Here is a 21,897-nt window from a genome sequence, read left to right on the forward strand (position 1 = left end):
TAATTTTTAGCTACCTTTGTTATCGCTTTATTATCTGCCGTCATAGATATTTTTCAATTGCCACGGTGCTACACCACGTTAACTTGAAGTGAGAAGATGGGCCACAAACCAAATCAAAATTGTGCCAACTCGATAAGGATGTGTGGGTGTCCGATAATTTTTTTCATACCAATAAAAAAGCTATAAAAATGCAAAAAGCAAACAAAAAAAATAATAGCAGAAAAACAACCGAAGCAATAACGTTTAAGTTGAAACCGGAAGCATACAAATACAAAATAAAAATGTACTTAAATTAATGATTACTTCTTCAACGGTGCCTAACAGGCAGATAGTGCCGTTTTTGACACGACTGTGATCCAGGATCAACCCTGATGCTCCACTGAATGCCCACAGTAAAACCTCTTTCGAAATCTGAGGGGCATCGATGACAAATGACGACTGATGACGTCATGATTTGTCCCAGTAATAATGTTGACTGGTATATAGACAGACAGTTTCTGTGACAGATGATAGATGGAGCGCAGCATATGGCATTGAGCAAAAAGACTTCTGAGTTGAATTTACTTTTCGTGATTCAATTTCCATGTAATTCTCAATTCAAAGGCCTCTGGGCCGTCCACGAAATTGCAGAGAAGTACAAAAGTAATATTTTGACAGTTTGATCATACTACTGAGTTGAGCAATTCCTCAGCCAGTTAGGTTTAATTATATGAAGAAGTGAGCCCAGTGTGGAATAGGTAAGTATTCATACTTAACCACATTTATTACAGTCCTGCTAATTTTTCTAATCCAACATCAAGATCAGGCACATATTACTTACGATTTAGTTTGTTTTCTATATAGTGAATAAACCATATCGGTAGTAATATAGGCCTTTCGGGCTGAGTTGCAGAATTATAGCTTAAACTTGGTTCTGCTAAATCTCAGGCCGGATTCTTGAAATCTTGATCCGATTTCTATCGCAACTTTATCAAGTTTAATTGTCTTTTCAGATATGAATCTGACAAAGAAATTCCAAGATCTTGGCAAAGTTGGAAATCGAATTGGAATATCAAGAATCTGGCCTCTGACACTTACTATTATGAAACATTTAAGGAATTGGTTTATGCCAGTTTGCTGGTATTCTGACATCAACACATTTCTTATGGAGGTCAAAATTTATTGAGTTAGAGTGTAGGTGCAAAGTCAGGTCGAAGTTACTTGGCTCAGTTCATCAACTAGGTAACTGTTGGTAACCTTAAGTTACTTAACTCTAATATGTTTTAAATCTAAAGTTAACAAATATCATAATTCTAATAACTTTCCACAAAGTCTTATATCCTTACACACAAGAAATAGGTGTTTGATGTTTTCCTCAACAAAGGACCTCAATACTCCAATTTTAAATGGAAATCATCGATTCAATCTCTAACTGCCTAATTTCTATAACATGATTGAAAGCACAACTTGGGACTTCATTGGAGCTACTGATAATATGGATGGAATCTTCAAAGTATTCTTGAACATATTGAAGGATGGACATAATGTGTAATTCCCAGGAAGAAGGCATATTGTAAGGCTGCTTTGGTGATGAGTTGTGGATGATAAGAGATTGGCTTCCATTCCTCAATTAATTGATAATGAAGCATTATCCAAATAGCATTCTGGACCTGATAAAAACTCACTGAAAGACTATGACAACTTTATAAAAATGATTTAAAATCTCACAAGAGCAATGTGGCATAAATAAACATAGATCTTATCATCACTTTTTTTATTAACAATGTTAATGTAAGTTAGAGCATTCCTGTGATTCCAATTGATATTCTTTTTGGCTCGGATTGCACGTTGCCGTCCACGCCCTTTTGGATCAATAGTGTATCAAGAAACTTGGCGACAAGACCAGTAAAGACCTCTTGAGATTCAACATGAACATATTGAAAGCCTTATCTGTTCTTGTAATAATATTTATGAATCTGTGTTGCCCAAAACAGATGTTTGCAAGTGCTTTAAGAATCATCTAGGTCACACCAGCTTTACAAGATAGAACATATCACACTGCCAGAAAGCTACAGACTAATATCTTTACTGCCACTTGTTTTAAAGGTCCTAGAAAGAAGCATAACTGAGAATTGTGGAATATTTTGAAGACAATAACTTATTCACACTCTGCGGATTGGACTTCAAGAAAAACTGAGGCACAATAGAATATATTTTGCATGTAATGAGACACATACTTGAGGCATTTCACAGTAAAACTTACAGTCAGATTTGCTTGGGTAACTTAAGCAAGGCATTCAACTGTGTAGACCATAACTTCTTCACAAAGAGGCTCCAGTTTTACAACTTTTCCATTGAGAGTGTAAACTTGCTTGAATCCTACTATTCTAGCCAGCAACTGATAGTAAAGGTTAATGGACAACTCTCTACAGAGCAAGGAATACTGAGTGAAGTCCACAGGGGCTGTCCCGAGACCAGTTTTTTTTATTACTTAAATAAATGACTTTATTAATGTGCAACACCATGAGGGTGACATGTACATTTAAGGGTGATCATTAAAAAAACTCACGGAAGCGCGGAAAGGTCATATGTACATCTATACGTTGGATAAACTCATCCCATCAGCTAGTTTCTTCTTTGTCGGATGTGTGATGGTAAAAAGGAAACAGTTTAATCCACGCCATACGTCTATGGTTCACTGCTTGCTGCGAGTTTTTGTTAATGATCACTTATTATTGTGTGTGTTTAGATAATACTGGTATTTCCATTTTCAACGACTCCTTAAAAGATTGCGTTGACAGCCCTATCGAAGCAGGGAATAAAGCAAAGACCTGGTTCTCTACAAACAGACTTTCACTAAATCAGGATGGGCCTAAACGATTACATTTACTGTGTGTAACATTAGAGGAGGTCAAGTTTCTTGAAATGATCCTGGAGCCAGTGCTGTAGCAGGACAAACATTGCTGCCCTGACAGTAAACTTGTGAGCCGCGTTTGCAGCCAAAAATGTCAATGACAATGTGTCAAGTGTGATACTTCGGGCTACTTGTCGTGCATCAGTCCACTGACATATTGCTTATGCTCTATTGATTATGTGGGGATATTGGAAGCTTTTTTCCGTTCAGAGAAGAGCAGTGAGGTCAACGGCAAGGTTGGGATGCAGGAATGAGTGTCGACGTGCTTTCATGCAGCTTGATATGTTGATAGGCCAATGCCTGAATCGAACGTGGGACGGAATCGGGATATGTTAGTGATACAGAGATGTGCTCCAATGTGAGTCCAGGACAAGAGACAACATGGTCCTTGTCGGCTGGTGAGGGCTGCAAAGATGTCAGGACAGCGCTGGTTAGTGGACTATGAAATTTTATAATGTGTTACTCCCAGTGTTTAATTCTCTAAGTTTCCCCCTAAAACCCCCCAAATATCAGAGAGAGTATTTACGATACTTTACAATAGATTTTATAGTTTCAAAGAATATTTAAATTATAATTTTAATATGTTGTTGTGTTGTCTAGTTTAGAGCCGCTAGATCAATGTACTGTCAACTTTACCAAGAGGCTGATGCATTGGCCATTCATCCTCAAACACGTCTGCAGTCTATCGGGGATGTCCAAGAGTAAATTGAATGCACATTTTTCAGTTACTTGCCATAATTTTAGAATGGCTGTTGCTAACTGAATTTTGGTACGAAGCGCTTTTCGCTCGACCTCAATTCTCATTGGCTAGATATCAATAAATAATAAAAATATTTATTTTTTTATATAATAAATAAAAAAAATATTTATTTTTTTATTTATTGTATCGCTTTTTTACGTTTTGACACATTTTACCATGACGACGTGGCCTTTTCTTACAACAGTCAAGTTACCTTACTGCCAATCAAAGCCATCTGTGGTAAAATATCACTTAGAAAGCTCAATATCGAAAAGTGCAAAAATGTAGTTAAATTTCTCAAAAATCTAAATACTTTCTAGACGTACTATATTAAGGATAACTATGTTCCTGCTTATTTCATATGTAAATTAAATTTTTTGTAGTGACATGAATAAAGCACCTGTATTTACTAAACTTGTCATTTGGGGGATGGAGGTCTGAATGCGTTTTTTAACAATAATTAACAATAATGTTTTTCGCAGTTTGGCAAAAAAGTGACCTTCTAATTACACAAGACCGACTGTAAAGTGTCACTTTTAGTGCCTAGGGTGTAAAGTAATCCTTTTACTGCCTGGGCATTAAAAAGTTTTTGAATCAATTATGTATTGGATGTATAGTATATATATTTACTTGTTTCATTAATCGAGTACATTTCGTAATTAAAATCCTCTTAAATAATAAAGCTTTTTTATTGTTCAGTCCTACATTATGAATTTTACGTCTCTGAAGTTTATGATAGATTGGAATTTTTGTCAGTAACAGTTGTACAATTTTTCAAACTTCTCAGAGCAGAGTTCTACGTATTTTAAAAATATAAAAGACAAACTTGAAAATTTCACAAGGTAAAAAGTCTAAATGCCAATGATTGTGTAAACCTTCACTACCAAATTAATATTTTTTTACTTCAATTTTTGTAGTAAAATTATTTTTTAATTCGATGGAGATCTGATTTAAAAATACTCACATGCAATTTCATAAGTAAGGCGAAGAACAAGCAGATATCTTGCAAAAATAAAACTAATTATACAGGGCGTCCGGAAATGATGTAGAAACATTTTGGGAGGTGATTCTAGAGATTAAAATAATAAAAAAAGTTCTTATAAAAATCCCCCAAAAATTGCTTCTTAGAGGGACTAGAACCCCTTAAAGAGGAACCACTGAAGATTATTTTTTCACAATATTTTCGAAACGGTTTGCGCTGAAATTACGAAATTGGGTGCACTGTAATGAACTGGATTGGGAAAACTCTTTTGTGTTTAAAATTGCAGATTTTAATCAGGGGCGTCACATATAAGGGGTCTCTTACGTAAATGTTGCTTTAACGTTTTTGTTTGTGACATTTAAAAAATTTTTTAATTAAATTGCTGAATCGTAATATTTTTAAGTAACAAAGGTCCTTTTATTTCATCTTGTTAGAACAGATCGCTTTCCAAAAAAGGGGGTTTTTATGAACCGATGTACGATTACATGGACATTGAAACCTATGAAGAAAAATATTGGAGGATTCATCGAGATGGACGAAGGCCATTTTCAACAATTTTTGTGAGTAAGTGATAAACCCGTAGTGAAATTAGCCTCGTTAGTGCTGGCTAAGAAGAAAATATTTCTATTACAAGGATCCTTATTAGGTTCATTAAGATGCATTTCGATGTCCATGTAATCGTGCATCGGTTCATATAAACCCACTTTTCTGGAAAAACGGTTTATTCTAAAGAGATGAACTAAGAGAACCTTTGTTCTTTAAAAGTATTTGCGATTCAGAAATTTAATTTGAAAAATTAAGAAATGTCACGAACAAAAAAGTTAGGGCAACATTTACCCAGGAGACCCCTTGTATGTGACGCCCCTGATCAAAATTTGCAATTATAAATACAAAAGAGTTTTCCCAGTCCAACTCACTACAATATACCGAGTTTCATAATTTTAGAGGAAAACTGTTTCGGAAATATTGCGAACAAAATCATTTTCAGAGTTCCTTTAAGGGGTTCTAGCTTCTTTAAGAAGCGATTTTTGGGGAATAGTTATGAGATTTCTTTAAATTATTTTAATCTTTAGAATCACCTCTCAAAATATTTGAATGTTATTTCTGGACACCCTGTATAGGTATCTCAGTAGTGCTGAAAATGTACGGGGCGAGAGTCACTTTGAAAAAATTAAGATTAATCCAAAGTTTTACTGCCTCTGATTCGTTTTAAACGCTCAGTAAATCGGTAATAGAAATGGAATTGGAAAAATTGTAAATTCAATTTCTCGCGAACGACTGATTTGATTTCGATGCTTCTCGCAAATTTAGTTGGGCAAAGTTTTTCCATTATGGCAGCCGGAGAAAAATTTTCTAGGAATTTCCCGGAAAATTTCTTTGAAATACATGATACTTGGAAATTAACAGTTTAATTAAATGAACTCTTTAAGTCGTTTCATTTCCAAAAAATACTAACATACACCTATAAATGTACAAAATATGAGCTTGTCCTGTGTCCAACTGTCTTCGAACGTCGAGAAACGAAAAAATGCAATGGATAATGGAGAAATTGCCGTATTAAACGAGAAAATCTTCCGGAGAATTTTCAAAAAAGGAAAATTTAAGGGTGGAAATTTTCACCTTTAACATTTGTAAAAAAATCCAGGGACCTTATTCCTGCTTTGTTGCTGGTGTTAATAGATGTTGCAAGATGCACGCTCTTAATATTTATTTTTTTTACCTACTTACTATGTGTTAAACGCTTTTTAAAGAATTCTTAGTGAAATACTATTTCAACCGAATTTCTGTACTTATGGCGGATGCGCCGAGACTCGAACTGAAACCTGACTCTGGTTATCTTATGTTCACTGTTGCAGCAACATTTCCTGCTACTTTGCATGAGCACTTCAGTGGAAATGGGGCAGGCTTCCACAGTGAACATGAATACAATAGTCATAACGAACATAATTGACATAGATATTTAAAAAAAAACCCTGGCCAGTCGTTTTGTAGCATTTATATACAGGGTGTTTCATAATAGTATGGCAAAAATTCAGGGGGTGAATCCGTGAATGATTTTAGGGGAAAAAGTTCGTATGTACATAGATCCGTTTTCGTTTCCTGTCTAAGATACAGGGTGAGGCATTTTTAGTTCTTTTTTACAAATTCTGTTTTGACATTAAACGTTCTTTTGAAAATGAAATAAAATAGGTGTAGGCACGTTTTTTGAGGGGAAAACAATGATTTCAATTTCACTAATTCCGTAATTAATGTTAGTTAGAAGGTAATGTTTCTTCTTTTTTAATTTTTCCCACGAAAACGGTAAGCGTTATGAAAAATATTCAGGAGATAAGTTTTCCACATAAATATGAGAAATTCAGAAAATTCTTTTTATTTTTTAAAAACCAATGATGTTTCATGTTCTTCATTTAAAATGTCTAGGATCACATCAATGGGTACGCCACTGGTGAAATTAAAAACTTTACTTTCCCCTTGAAAGATGCGTCTCTATGCCTATTTTACGTTCTCTAATTTTCATAAAATGATTTAATGCCGAAACGGAGTTCTTAGGAAAAGCTGATTTTTTTATCAGCCTGTATTTCAGACAGGAAGCGAAAACGGACCTATGTTCATATCACCTTTTTTCCTAAACTCATCTACAGATTTACTCCCAGAATTTTTGACCACCATATCATATGGGGTGTTGAATAAAACTCGGCAAATTTGAAATATTTAATATAAGAAGGAGAAACGGTTTTAGACTGCTAAAAGAAAGTCTATATTATATACAGTGCGTCTGTTTAAGCTGGAATCATATGAGACATTTTTTTATTATTAATTGTACGGGAAAAAATTATTCTTCATAAAAAGCTCTGCATGGCTTTAACGCTAAAATGAAATAATTAGACATCAAATTTTTGGTCTACCCCCCCCCCCCCCCCAATTTTTTTTTAAATTTAAATTTTTTTCAAGAAAATTTTATTCTTAGTTTCAATAACGTACATTTATCTCTTTCTATTAAAAACATGATGACTTTTCGTCTTTTAATACGTTATCATAACAATTACCCAATTTAAATAGGTAATTAATAACACATGCATAACATAACAATACATAAAAATCATTTATTTTGCTGATAGGAAAAGATAAGAAAGAGTTAATAATTTGTGTAGCTATGTAGGATTATTTACCTTAGTTTTAAGTCATTTCACTAGCGCTTCGAAATAGCCACCGTCTCCTTCGAAACATTTAATCGTCCTTTTGCCAAATTTCCTCAACTCTTACTGGCGCAGAAATCTGAAATGAAATATGTCCCAAGTGGTACAAAGAATTTTTTTTAACGTTAGTGTCCTATTGAGGTTGATTGTAGTCAAATAGAAAGTCACATATGCCCTTTTTACTCAAATATATACAGAGTGTTTAAAAAACAAATTATGTACGTTCGGAGCACACAGGTGCTTAATTAAATATTAGAATGATTTTGCGTATATGATTTAAAAATTGATCCACCGCCGCTCTAACGATTGAAAAGCGGTGATCCATTTTATCGACCGCCATAAGAGGTAGTACGTTGACTATCACATTATTTGGAGTAATTTCCCGATGTCCTTCCGAAATTATCCTTTTCAAATTGATTGCTATCTTGAAACGGTCAGTACTGGTAGATTTTCTGTTTTAAACAACCCCATAAGAGATAATCCATAGGGGTTAAGTCAGGAAATCTAGCAGGCCAAAAATCATTTGAACGTGAATTACCTTTCTATTGAAAACATTTTGAAGGTACTCTCTAACAGCTATCGTACCGTGACATGAGGCACCGTCTTGTTGAAACCAAATTTGCTGACGTTCTTGTAAGGGTTAAATATTCTAACACATATCGAACTTCATTGTCAAAAAACGATTGAATATTTTGAATGAAAGGCGCTATGAGTTGAAACTACAGTACATAATTCTACATAGTTACAAAAATGATTGACTCTTTGCGTTTTCCTATTAGCAAAATAAGTGATTGTTATGTATTAATTACGTATGTAAATTGCGTAATTGCTATGAAAACATATTAAGAAACGAAAAGTTATCACGTTTTCAATAAACAAGAGATAAATACGTATTATTGAAACTAACAATAGGAAGGAAAATTCATATTTTTAAGGAAGCTGGTATACAACTCCAAAGATTTGATGTCTGATTATTTCATTTTGGATTTATGACGATGTAGAATTTTACGAAGAATAATTTTTTCCCTAAAACTAATAATAAAAAAGTTTTTCATGTGATTCTAACTTAAATAGACACACTGTAGACAATCGGCAGTAAAAGTTTTTTACTGCCTATCTTTTCAATCGACTAATCAACACATTTTCAAGATAGGGTTTCCCATAGGAAAGCGGTACCAAAATCTAGAGTTCGCAATAAAACGGCACCCCCACAGGTTACATTCATACGGCTTTTTAATTAGCGGTAAGTATCTAGAGAATGAAGAAGTTGGCAGTAGAGAATATTTTCTCTAACACTTCCTTGGAAATTGCCCATTCCGAACGTGATATTGGGTGTAGAATTGATTCATTTCATTACTGTGTCACATAATATCATTTCGTACAGCTGGTCGCAGTGATCTTGTTTTTAACCGTTCCGTTTAAAATTCAAAGGAAAGGTAGTAGCGCCGTTCAATTAATAAGTTAACCAGCTTCGATATGTTATACAGGGTGTTATTACTACTATCGCACGGCGACGGAAAGATTAAGATGATTGTTGTCATAAAAAATGACGTATAAACGTGGGCCCGGAAATGGTTCCTTACAGAACCACAGGGTGGGCGTTGAAATTTGAAAATGGTTTACGATGATTTCTTTACAACTATGATGGCTGGCACTAAAACTAGAAAATTCCAAATTCTTACAAGAAACGTACAAAAATCAAAATATTTTAATCGAAGAAAGAGTTCAAGAAAAAAATGCGTTTTACTCTGATAAAACGCAGCTTTGCTGCTTCAGCTCACTTCATGCAGTGGTTTTCGCTTCGGCCGTAAATGTCGCTTTAATAGCAAATTGAGTCCTCGTTCGCCTTGTGAAACAAATAACTGTTTCCTCAGAGTTACTGAGACCCAGTCGTCCGATCATGGTTCGGTTAAACTGAACCAAAAGCGGTACTGGAACCATTCCATAAGCATAGCATTGCTGTCAAATTAATGTCATTTGTGACAGGTTGCGTCAGGAATGCTATTCTTGTGAAGTGGTTCAAGTATCTGTTGCGGTCGCTGAACCACGGTTTAAAAACCGGTTTAGCTGTAGACCCGCTTTTGAACCGTGGTCGTACCGTAGGGTCTTAGGGCTCTTCGCAACCAAGTAACCTGTTATTTTTGCCAAATTTCAGCTCTAATACATTTTAAACCTGAATTAACAGTTAAAAATCCTCGAGTACACGTGGTGATCGAGCTAGCCCGAGTAACGTTCCAAAAAAGCTCATGTGGAATTTGTGTCGGAATTCAAAATGCGTAACGTTGAGTAACCTGAGGTTACTAACAGTATCTATAACTCGAGTGAGACGGTAAATTTCAAGAAAACCTCGAAAAAACCTTGATGTCTTATTACCCCTCATGATCGAAGCCAGTTACTTCTTTGACCCTCATGGAAAGAAAAGAAAATAAAGATAATGCAAAGTATTTTTCCTACCACTGTCAGGATATTGCATTGTTACCGACGCAAAAATGACTTTAAACGACTCTAGATCGTCGTTATATTTTCATTTCCTACGGGTTGCGCGCGCAACAATATGAAAATAAGCTTATTTCCCACCGGTTCGTATCAGTATCCATGGCAACGAAGCAAAATAAACAAAGTTCAACGGGACGGCGGCTATTTTGCTGACAGTTGTGTCGAATTTTGAAATTTTAAGCAACAAATAGCTTTTATTTTTCACAAATTTTTGTACGATTAGAAAGAATATTGTGTGCAACTTGCACGAAATGATCATTTCCTACTTGTCTGAGTTACTGCACTCGCCAGCGGCTCATGCGCAATGAGTAACTTTTCGTGCTTGCTGTACAATATATTGTTCTTTTTTTAGGCAATGGCTCCCTCGAAGGCCCCTGCCAATCAAGGCATGTTTTCAGTAAGTATATTTCAATCATCAATTTCCACGGCTGCGTCTCCGTGCAAAAATCAAATAATATTTTATAGTTCGCACCACTGTTGAGTGATCCATCTCAGCATAAATTACTAAATTGAACTAATCCCAGTCTATTTCCTCAATTTTTTACTACAAAGGACAATTTTTAGTTCTCCCGGAACTCTTCAGACGTGAAATGGGAAATGTTATTTCCCGATGACTGCAAAGAGTGGATCGCATTTAAGCCCGCTTTAGGCCTGCACGTATACCCTTGCTATTCGTGCCGACATATGTTCTATTCCAAAAAGTCCTTTCTTGACCATATTAATCGAAGAACCATCATTTTCAAGTTGAACTGTTCAGAGTGCCCAAATGAGCAGCCGATCTTTTATAACAGGTTAAAAATTAATGAAAAAACTTGGAAAGAAGTTGGATCTATTACTAATTTTTTTAGATGTGCTCTTCTACTTCACTGTCGAAAGCACTATAATCTCAACAAGGGCTCGATCAACCTAAAACACATAGAAATATCGACTTTGCCCTTTGACCTGGCGGGATTTACTAGGCATCCTGATGTGCCCTATCTCTTTGATCACGAAGAAGAACCGATTGAAGGTTGCTTGAAATAGAACAAGAAACATGACATTACTTTTCCTTTGCTTGTCTAGGTGATTACTTTATAAATACCCAATTTTACTCCCCCAAGCCTGAAGACAAGGGTAGTGACGTAGTCAATCTCACACCTTCAAATTTGATGATCAACACCCATAATGGAGACGGGGAGGCGCAAGTTTTGTCTTTGAAACAAGTGGCCAAAAACGTGCCAAAGTGTGAATTTATTAGTCTACAGACTTTGAAGGAGTTGCAGGAAGGGATGCGCAACAGACTGAATGAGGAGAGTGAGCAACAGGCAACAGGAGTTAAGACTGAGGTTGAAGAGCCTGCAAATGATCAGGTAAGAATGTTGATATAATTTTTGTGTTCTCATTTTTGAGAAGTTTTGCAATTTATAGATAAGTATTTCTCAGGAGGTTATGGATGTGCCTTCTAAGACCCAAGAACGACTGGACACCACTTCGGGAAATCAAGCTCCGAACGAGAGCTCAGGAATGTCTAACGGGATCGATCATTTTATGGTAATGCCCGTTATAACTAAAGTAGAGACCATCGAAGAACCCACAGAGCAGCCTGCTATTTTAAATATTACGTGAGTTTAATATATGAATATGCATATGTATATGTGACATTAAAGTTATGGGGCAACCCATTGTTTATGTGTTAAGATCATTGAACATTGTTAACAGTTATCCTAGGTGCATGTTAATTAAGATGTGTTACTAGACATTGACTCTATTAGAATTGTTAATATGTTATGTAATATGAAACTCTTTGAGCTCCCCAAAACCCAAAATGATTGATCTCAGATCTAGCTTTAACAAAGATTGAAGTTTCTCACTGTTTACAGCGGTGAAGATACGACTAAATGCCCTGAATGTCTTGTACAAGTATCTGGTGCCATAAGTAGCCACTATTTGGGTGAAAACAGGCCCTGCAGTGAAGGTTACCGTTGCGGTAGATGCAAATTGATCTCACCTACTGCTTGCTCTTATAACGTGAGCCTGCTGACATATTTCTGAAAATTCCAAAAAAAAAATTCATAAATTATGATTTAGGCGCACTTGAGAATCCACGACAACGCTGCCCCATACGTCTGTCCGGATTGTGGAATCGAATTTAAGGAAGTCGTTCAGCTTGTGAATCACATGGATGAAGTTTGTTTCCATTTGTTCAAGTCAGTTAGGTTTAGGTAAAGTCTTCAAACTCTGTAAGCTGTTAGGGTTAGGCTGGTAATATGTGTACCTTCAGATGTCCTGGAAGACGTTGTGGGAAAATCTTCGCATCTGAAGCGACATTTGGGCCACATTTCAAGCAACTTCATATCGATACTAGCTACATGTGTAGCACGTGTAAGGAGGTGTTTACTCAGTTGGAGGATTGTGAAAATCACTGTTTGAGCCATAAGGAAGAGAGCGGGAATATTTTGAAGTCGTTTTCATGTTCTGTGAGTGTTTAATATAGTTAATTTGAAGGAGAATGCTGAATTCTATTTGTTTCTAGTGCTGTCGAAGAGAGGACATGAATTTGCAACAAATGAAAAAACATCTGGATTTCCATTGCAGGGACCTTTCACGCTGCATCTACATTTTCATGTGCAAGTTCTGCAAATGCTATTTTAGGTGAGTTAGGTAACTGCTTTTTTCAGTTACTGAAGTTAGTCTTTCGCAGATCTGTCCAAACTATGGCTACCCACCAGCTAAACTGCAAAGTACATAAAGGGGGAGTACCAAAACGCGTCCGAACTCCTGGAAACTTCGTACCTTCGAAGTACATATCCGGACTCTGCAAATCATGCAAAAACAAAATAATATGCCTCAAATCCAAACCCTCCTCCTACTGCAACAAATGCCTCCTTCAAGTAGGCCGCATGCGAGGTGTAGGAACCGTGAAAAAACCCTCCGGAAATTTACCAGATAAATGTGTTTGTATCCTTTGCAAAGCCCAGATCGACTTCAACGAAAGACGTCGTCATCAGATCGAGTGCAAATACGCTAAGCCGCAAGTATACGTCGAAAAACTGGACATTAATCCAGATTCTGAGGTGTTGAACAGAAGCTTAAGCTCCAGCGACTTAGATGAAAATTCTCCGCAAAAAAACCGGAGTGATTCTAGTGATGAAAACCGCCCGCGAAAGCGGCACAAACCTAGCAGTAGGCCAAGGAAATCTGAATTAGAAGAGCCGGATTTGACTGCGGAAGAAGCCATTCCTTTTGATGGGACTTACCAATGTAGGTTATGCAACTACAAAGAGCTGGAAAGGGAGGCTTTTCACAAGCATGTTAAAACGCACAGGCATATTTCCACGGCTTACCAATGTATGGAATGTGGGGAGTGTTTTGTGGTAAAACCTTCATTGGTGAAACACCTTTTGCACTATCATAACATTTCTGATGCCAAAGAGTATTTTATGGTGAACGATTGCTTCGATAAGAGCGCAGTGAACGAGTTGGCTAAGATAGTAAAAGCGCCATATTTGGCGAATAACGTGAAAGAAAATCAGTGCAAAGTGTGCCTGGATCAATTTGAAACTGCTGAGTTGCACAATAAACATTTTCGTATTCATGGGATGGCCTTTTTGATTAAGAATTCTATTTAAGTTAGATAGACTGTCATTTTCTATGTAGACGTTCCTCAGTTTGATAATAAAGTTGATAAATACATAGAACATAAATTCGTTTTAAAGGTGGGTTGAAGACATAAGAAATTATTAAGGTTCGGGGATCTAAATGTTTTAATGGACGAAGGTCTGTTTAATTCAACCTTGTTTAATCTTACTTTAACAATTTCAATACTAATAATAACATGTTTTTCACTTTTCATTGCTAAATACAGCAGACGCTCGATAACGTAAACGCGCACTAATGAAAATACTGCGTTAATGTAAACAGTTCTTGGCGACTGTTAATTCCCGATTTATGTAAGGAACCACCTCTGTGATAAAGTACGACGCACAGTATCGGTCGAATGACGGTTTAAAATGGGTTTACATTTCATTTTTGAACTTAAGCAAGTACATGCACGCGTTTAGGCATTCTTACTGCTATGGCATCCACATCCTGTAAAAGAAAGTGCTTAAAATTAAATGACAAAGTAAAAATCATTGACGAGGTTGCACCTGGCTCGGGAGTGACACAGTTAGCAAAAAATTACGGAATATCGAAGGCAACAATCTGCAAAATTAAGCGTTTAAAAACACAAATTTTAAGAAGAACGTGCAGTACATTTGGAGGTCTGGGAAATAGGAAAACTTAAAAAAATGCGAAGGTGCCTAAAATGGAAAATTCCCTGTATAAGTGGTTTTTAAAGTAGCGGAAAAAGCACGTCGCAATTAGCGGCGAAATAATCAAAGAGAGGGCTGAACTTGTTAAATGAAAAACTTAAGAGACTGAACATTTTGTAGCTAGTGATGGCTGGCTGCACCGATTCAAAACAAGATATGTAATTCGACTGCTCCCTATATCTGGTGAGAAATTACAGCACAACCACAATTAACACAACCATTCAGAGAAAAATTGACAAGACCAACTAAAGAGCTAGATTTAAGAATGCAACAAATTTATAGCGCCGATGAAAGTAGTCTTTATTGGAAAATGTTACCAGAGAAAACCTATGCTGCATCATTTGAAAAGTCTGCTCCGGGTAGAAAGTCGAAGAAACAACGAATAACGTTTCTAGCCTATACTAATGCTAATGGTTGACACAAAATAAAACCAATGATAATAGGAAAAGCAAAAAATCCGGGCTCATTTAAAAATTTTAATATTCCTGTTTATTATGACTGTTCAAAAACCGCTTGGATGATTTAGAGTATATTCCTGAAATGGTTCCACAAGTGCTTTGTGCCTGAGGTATTTCTAATCACAAATATTCTACATATTCATAATTTGAGGATTATTTACTTCGTAGTGTTAGGAACACGGTATATAACATCTGGGCAGAAAAAACAAGAGGACAAGTACGTAACTATGAAGGTTCGACCTCGGCAAATACCATACCACCATAAATTAAGTGGTCGATAGCCGGGAAGAGGTGTTAGTTGAGCGATAGGGATAAGTGCCCGTGACCAGGGGTAAAATAGGAAAAGGGAACAGTGTTGTATGAGAAGAGTGGCAGAGAGTACATGCTATCTTTATAAAACCCTAGTTTTACTTAAACGGTTGTGAAATAAGTCTGGTAAAAAAGTCCTAAAAAACAGAAACTTCCAATAAAAGCGTTGTTACTATTAGATAATGCACCAAGATGTCTTCCGGAACAACAACCGAGGAGCGAGGACGGATCAATTTTTGTCATGTACATACCACCCAATGTAACTTCATTAATTCAACTCGTGGACCAGAACGTAATAAGACTCACCAAATTATACTTCGAAATTTCTACTTTCGTCTGTCTTATCAAAGAATCCTGAAAACATATCTGAGACTTTGAAACAGGTGACATTACGAGAAGCTGTTTTAAATTTGCATAATGGCCTGGAATGCAGTTCATCAACAAAGTATCCAAGAATGTTGGAACAATCTCTTTTGTATTAATGGTAACGATGAAGATGATGTTCCCTTAAGCGCAATTAGGAAACAATTGCAATCCAATGCTCATGTAGTTGCCAGTGCTTCAGTTTTATTGAAAATAATGAATCCCAACATTGTCTGCACTCCAATTGATGTTAATTTGTGAAAGAAAATAAGCAGACGAACGATGTAAATAAGGAGGAAGTTATGGACAGTGAGGACGTTTCCATTGAAGTTACAGGTGTAGTGACTGACACGCAAGCTATACTAGTTTTTAATCAAGCTTTAGATTGGGCTGAACGAGAAGTATTATACACAGACATTTTAGTTCTTCGTAAATTACGGCTCAGGCATTGGAAGGCAATACTAATCGCTAATTTACGCAGACTAAAATCGCAGATTTTTTTGCTTCTAATTAAAAAATACTTATCGCTATTAGAATATTTGTTTATTTTATCATATATATGTTTTAAGCGTTTCTTTAATAAATCAGGTTCGCTAATGTAAACATTTTGATAATGCGAATTACACTTGATTTAAATTAGTTTACATTATTGAGCGTGTGCTGCAAGTTCCTTTTGACCTCTAAACATCCCACACTTTTTTTGTGGAATGTCATTATATTGAAATTTAATGCCATAAATTTAAATTCATAATATTTAACAGATAAAACCACACTTGAAATTTTTAATACAAAGCGAAGTACTCAGATGGTTAAAACCCACTTGAAAAATCATTCATGCTATGGCAGCAAGATTTCCTAGTAATGTCGCTAGTTACCTATTATATCATTTGGTTGTTTTCAGGAAACCTAAGCTAGAGAGGAGGACAACGTCCGTTGGAACAATTTCTCTGTATTTACAACTTTAACAAAATAATTATTTTCCATAACTGCTTAAAAAAGCACATTTCAACTTCTCCCAAATCCCCAAAACTTTACCTTACAATCGCAATTTAAATGCGACTCTCCTACCTTCAAATTATTAATCAGACCCTCATAACAATATCTTTCCAAACATCGAAATATTGAGTTAATCAATAAAACACAAATCTATATTGAATCCCACAACATATTTAAGCCACTTTTCGTATCTCTTAGCATATTCACTTTGCAGGGCACTCCTCAGACTATTTCTCTTTATAAAATCTCTTTCACTGTCATACAAAATCTGGCACAAACTAGTGGATTCAAACTTAGTAGGTTGAGACTTAAATATTTTGGCCTGCGTTCCCTTGTAATTGGTGTCATTAGAAATTGACGTGATTATGTTGTTTGAGGCTCCCAGTTCACTGGAGAGTGAGTTAAACTCTGTTAAATTACTATTGGGATTCATCTGTTCACCCAGATAATCATGGGATATTTCAAGTAGTTTATAAATGATTGATCTTCGGTGAAGCCAAAGAGACTCGTGCTCAATGTATTCTTTATCAATATAACAAATAACATCTTGGAGCTCATACAACAACAGCAATATGTAACTTACATAATAGTTATACTCTTTAATCTTTGCTGAAGGTCCCAATAAAAACACCAACAATTCCTCGAAATTTCCCCACTGATCTGACAAATTTAACTTAGTACTTACTCTATAGAAACAGTCCACGGGCATTCTCAAATTCTTATGATGCCTATAACTGTGAATCACTACCTGCCTATAGTGGTACCCTGAATGTTCAGAAACATGCCCATTAATCCATTGTTCACTGAATTCGAGTTCTGTGATAACAATGCTGGGAAAATGAGGCAAAAACAATGAAAAAATCCACTCTCTATGTGTCCATGAGTGATAGTTGTTTGGTGAACTGGAAGCAGTCTGAGTACACAGTGCTAATTCAGAATCAAGAAGACTGTGCAATGGTAAGAAGCCCAGTCCTGTTCTGTATTTGTTTATACTGAGGGTGATGAGCCATCGACGATATGAGAATGCCTCATTGGATTTGGGTTTTTTTGTTAACACCAATTTACTGCAAAATTGTTCCAGTTTTATGTATGGAACACGGTCACTTTTTGGGTACAGGAATTTGCTTATAAATGATGAATCAAGTGGTGAATGAATATGGAGGTTGCAATTATTATATCGTAGGAACAAGGTTTTCACGAAATTTTAGCATTGCACTTGTGCACCTCACATGGATATAATAATTGAAAGTTTTATTCCATAAATCATTCATTCATTCAAGATAAAAACTTAGGTTTTCAATAGTTTAAAACATACCTAAATGATAGCTCTCCTTCGCAATTCAATACATCACTCTTAACCAATTCCCTTTTCATATTCCAAAAAGTAGTTACATCAGGATTAATTAACAGGGCTCCAATAAGCAAATAATTTAAATCTTCTTTTATGCTGGACACAATTTTGTTTTCTGTTAAGTTACTTCGCACTTGCATGAGTTTTGCACAGACGTAATCGTAAACGTACTTAACGCACCAAGATTCAAGCCCTAAATGGTGGTTTTCGTATAAAACAGGACTTTTGTTTCTGGAGTTGTCATCTGTTGGAACTATCCCAAAATCTTCACTACAGTACAAAATGGATTGTAGGGTATATTGGGAGATAAAGACATAGTTACTTACATTTCGGGGTCATTTTTGATGATTTTTTGAATTGATCTTAAGATCTTTTCTGATAGTGAGGCATATTCCATTATGTACCCGTTTATATTACGGCAGAGAATGACTCGGAAACTGCAAAATGAGGATTATGGAAGTTCAATGTATTTGATTCACTGTAACGTTTGTGTTTCATTAAATGACTTTATTTGAAGTTTTATTAATTGTATTTTTTAGAAAAACGTGAAAATTAAAAATATAAAGTTTTGACATTTGTTTGTTGTGAATTAGCAGACATCATTTATGCGTAAATTGTCAAAATTTACGTCAAGGCGAGCATATTGACATCTTAGTTTTTACCACCAAACCAAAAAGGACAGATACTCTAGTGTATATTAAATGTCAATTTAAATAACGTCAATTGTCAAATTCGAAGTGACATTCACATCATCATAACCTATGTTTTTATTTATTTTCGTTTCATTAAATTAATTATATCCAATTTCCTTACAAAAGCTCTTATAAAATGAAAAAATACCAACGCCTTGTTCTACTCCTTATTTCCGTAGTCAGTGTAGCATTGTTTCTAATATACAGGCAACAATACAACCGTCTAAGACATGTACTTGAAGTATTCAACTTCTTTGGTACCCCCTGTAATCTTACGGAGCTGGAAAAAAGTGATTCTTTGATTCTGGAACATGACTGGGGACCCCCACCTGTGTGGCAGGAAATTGACAGCAAATCTTACATCTTTAGTGCTTTTCTAATAGAACAAAACCTTGTAAAAGGCATTGGGGTTCGACATGCCAGTGCTGCAGCTCCTAAGTTGTGTTACTTGCTATTTGAGGACGAGGGCAGACCCGTCAAAGGACAATTTGTTGTTTTAAAGATTGAAAATAACTCTGGGTATACTTTTTACCTTTATTCCTGTAGTTTTATAGCCAACAACAGGGAGGCTTTTGCAGTCTCATTTAGAGCCTCTAATAGATCTAAAGACGTTTCAGTGATGTTAGTAAACACTGTACAAGTTAAGCCTACTTTTAATAGCACCATGTGTGTTTTACCTAGTGATTTTACCAAGAAATCTTTATTTGAGTTCTTGAGCTTCCATAGTTTATTAAGCGTTGAAAGTTTCATAATTTATCACGAGGAAAACTTGTTGTACAGTGCAATTAAGCTTATAAAGAATCTGTCAAACACCTTAAATATGTGGGCAACATTTTATTCTTATAATGTGCCTTTCAAAATGCCTTTAAATATTGCCTATCAAGTGATTGGTTATGATTGTCATTTTAGAACCAAAGCACAAACCCGATATTCTTTAGCATTGAAAGTCAATGATTATGTGGTACCTTCTTTAGATGAGGTGCAGACTCAAACAATGAGATTGCCCATTAAAAAGTTTTGTTTGAACCATGTTAACCAAAAAAGACCCATAGTCTTGCAGAATTTTGAGGCTGTGACAGATTATAGTTTTAATGCAGTTTTAAGAGTTAGCAAATTTAATGTTAGCAAAACTATGAGGAAAAAAATTCCAAGTCTTTTTGAGAATACGTGTGTTGTACATCGTTATGAAAAGTGTCATAATAATGTGAACACGCACCTTGATTATAGTATGAAAAGATTCTCGACTGATTTGACTAGAAGCACTCTTGTTCAGTCATTTATACACGACAGTTCTTAGAGTTTTAAATATGAATTGCTCGTAATAATTGTTGATAAAATTGTTGAAAAAGACGTTTTGAAGATCATCTATTCTGCTAATATTTTTTTAAGATTAAAACTAAGAGTTCTCCATAGAAGTGTTATAATGTGATAAAAATAAATATGCATACAAAAGATGTTTGAATATACTGATTAATGCGAATATTTTGCAAAATGACCGTTGTTATCTGAAACCTAAGTGCAGCTAATGTCACTTTCCCATAGCCTCTTATGAACGTAGCTGCAACACGTGGAGATAGTAGTTGCGATAACAAATGCGTGTGCGTTAGAAAATGAATGAATTGTCTAAAAATAAAATGTTTTGGATAAAAAAACTGCATAGTAATATATCATGTTAGTGAATTACGTAAAATGTCTATACAATCATTAACTTATATCCTACGAATCTCTAAAACGGCAAAAAGATGCTAATTTCGACAATAATATTGAACAAAATGGCATGAAATGTTAAAGGGACGGCCTAATCGTCCAATAGGGATGTGTCCAGCGTTCACATTATGTTCACAGTGAAGTGATTTTAAATAAGAGTTTTTAATGCAAATGTGAGCGATGTTGCTTCAACAGTGAACATAATAAAACCATTGGTTCTATTGCAATTTGAGTAGACTTTTTTATTTTTACCTTCCCTGAATGCAGTCCGTGTACGTGAGAAAAATCGTGTAGATAGCTCGCAAAAAAGTACCGTAACACGCTCGCGCGATTGACGCTCCCGTGCGCAACTTTTCGCGCTTATAAATTAGTTAATTCTTTATTTTAAAAAAATCCGCTTAGGTTAAAACACACACAAATTTATGTAGTAACTTTTAGTTCCAAATTTAGTGAAAATCGATAAAAACGTTTGGCACCCCTTTTGGAAAAAACGATAATAATTTGAGAACTTTGGCGTCCTATAGCGACAAAACGAAGCAACATTGGATATAGGTAAATTCGCCTAAAACGCCTCGTTTTTAGTTCAGGAATTTTTGGTCAAGTGTTGTGCGGTCATTTAAGGGACACCCTGTATACAATTAACTACTTCTGGTTTTTTTTTTCTGTCACGAGGAAAATCTTCTAAAGCCGCCTGGTCTGTTCTTCTGGCAATCGGATAGTATGGGATTCGCTGTAGCGCCTACCCACTAAAAACCTCAGGAGTTCTGTGATTGCTCTGACGACCCGGTACTGTCCCTAAGGGATAAAAGCATCGGAGTCGGGAAGGGGCGAATTCGATATTTATTTTGTCCTTTGTTTTTACCTTTGACTTATAGCGTTGGCGGAAACAAGCTTTTACAGGGCATTAGAAGATGCAGTGCTTTACGGTACTAATGATTTCCCATGTCCTGCCATCCGGACCGGTTTTCCGCTGCGTAATCTGTGCAAAAGTATCGCGACCGCTGAGCGCCTCAGTCAGGCACTAGTTTAGGCGTTGGTTCTTGCACGAAGCCCAGATTTCGAGGTCAGAGACTAATTTTTTAGCCCACGTACCCTTGCCCTTTAGACTTGCTAGCGTATCTGTCTGTCCGCGCGCCTGTTCTCTTCCATCATACGTGGAAGGACAATATCTGGTACTGGAACCCGCTCTTCTTAAGAAAATTCCCAAATGTCTATTTAGAGAGAGTTTTACAGTTTTTCAAACATCGCTTATATAGTTATCAGTACTAACACCGCGATCTCTTATATTTACCAGAAATTCACGTTCCTTAACTTCTTACTAAGACAATTTGACCAGCACGATCCGATGATGGATCCCAATCCGAAGCTGCATTCCAGCGCAACTCACAGATACTTCATGTTCAAAGATTGAAGAAGACACAT

General features: G+C 35.9%; 3 protein-coding genes and 1 long non-coding RNA gene across 4 annotated transcripts; 2 read left to right on the forward strand and 2 right to left on the reverse strand.

The window, feature by feature from the left end:
* Positions 1–276: 276 nt before the first annotated feature.
* LOC136418417 (zinc finger protein 532-like) lies at positions 277–14,022 on the forward strand. The gene is made up of 12 exons (XM_066404478.1): positions 277–737; positions 8,965–9,054; positions 10,660–10,704; positions 10,872–11,098; positions 11,156–11,316; positions 11,370–11,656; positions 11,715–11,908; positions 12,167–12,314; positions 12,375–12,508; positions 12,568–12,763; positions 12,820–12,938; positions 12,988–14,022. Exons 3-12 carry the CDS (start codon positions 10,663–10,665, stop codon positions 13,913–13,915), a joined length of 2,436 nt encoding a protein of 811 aa, XP_066260575.1. The 5' UTR covers positions 277–737; positions 8,965–9,054; positions 10,660–10,662; the 3' UTR covers positions 13,916–14,022.
* Positions 4,231–8,551, reverse strand: LOC136418435 (uncharacterized). Its single transcript, XR_010752921.1, has 3 exons — positions 8,350–8,551; positions 7,785–7,890; positions 4,231–7,482 (listed from the first exon to the last, which is right to left on the reverse strand). It is a non-coding gene; the product is annotated as an uncharacterized lncRNA (long non-coding RNA).
* A 2,771-nt stretch (positions 14,023–16,793) lies between the features above and the next one.
* Positions 16,794–18,621, reverse strand: temp (protein prenyltransferase alpha subunit repeat-containing protein tempura). The gene is made up of 3 exons (XM_066404492.1): positions 18,403–18,621; positions 18,041–18,346; positions 16,794–17,789 (listed from the first exon to the last, which is right to left on the reverse strand). Exons 1-3 carry the CDS (start codon positions 18,471–18,473, stop codon positions 16,856–16,858), a joined length of 1,311 nt encoding a protein of 436 aa, XP_066260589.1. The 5' UTR covers positions 18,474–18,621; the 3' UTR covers positions 16,794–16,855.
* A 203-nt stretch (positions 18,622–18,824) lies between these two features.
* Positions 18,825–20,310, forward strand: LOC136418525 (uncharacterized). Its single transcript, XM_066404611.1, has one exon. The coding sequence runs from the start codon at positions 18,905–18,907 to the stop codon at positions 20,063–20,065; it is 1,161 nt and encodes a 386-aa protein (XP_066260708.1). The 5' UTR covers positions 18,825–18,904; the 3' UTR covers positions 20,066–20,310.
* The last annotated feature ends 1,587 nt before the right edge of the window (positions 20,311–21,897 follow it).

The sequence above is a fragment of the Euwallacea similis genome, chromosome 35 (genome assembly GCF_039881205.1).
Source record: "Euwallacea similis isolate ESF13 chromosome 35, ESF131.1, whole genome shotgun sequence".
Classification (NCBI taxonomy): domain Eukaryota; kingdom Metazoa; phylum Arthropoda; class Insecta; order Coleoptera; family Curculionidae; genus Euwallacea; species Euwallacea similis.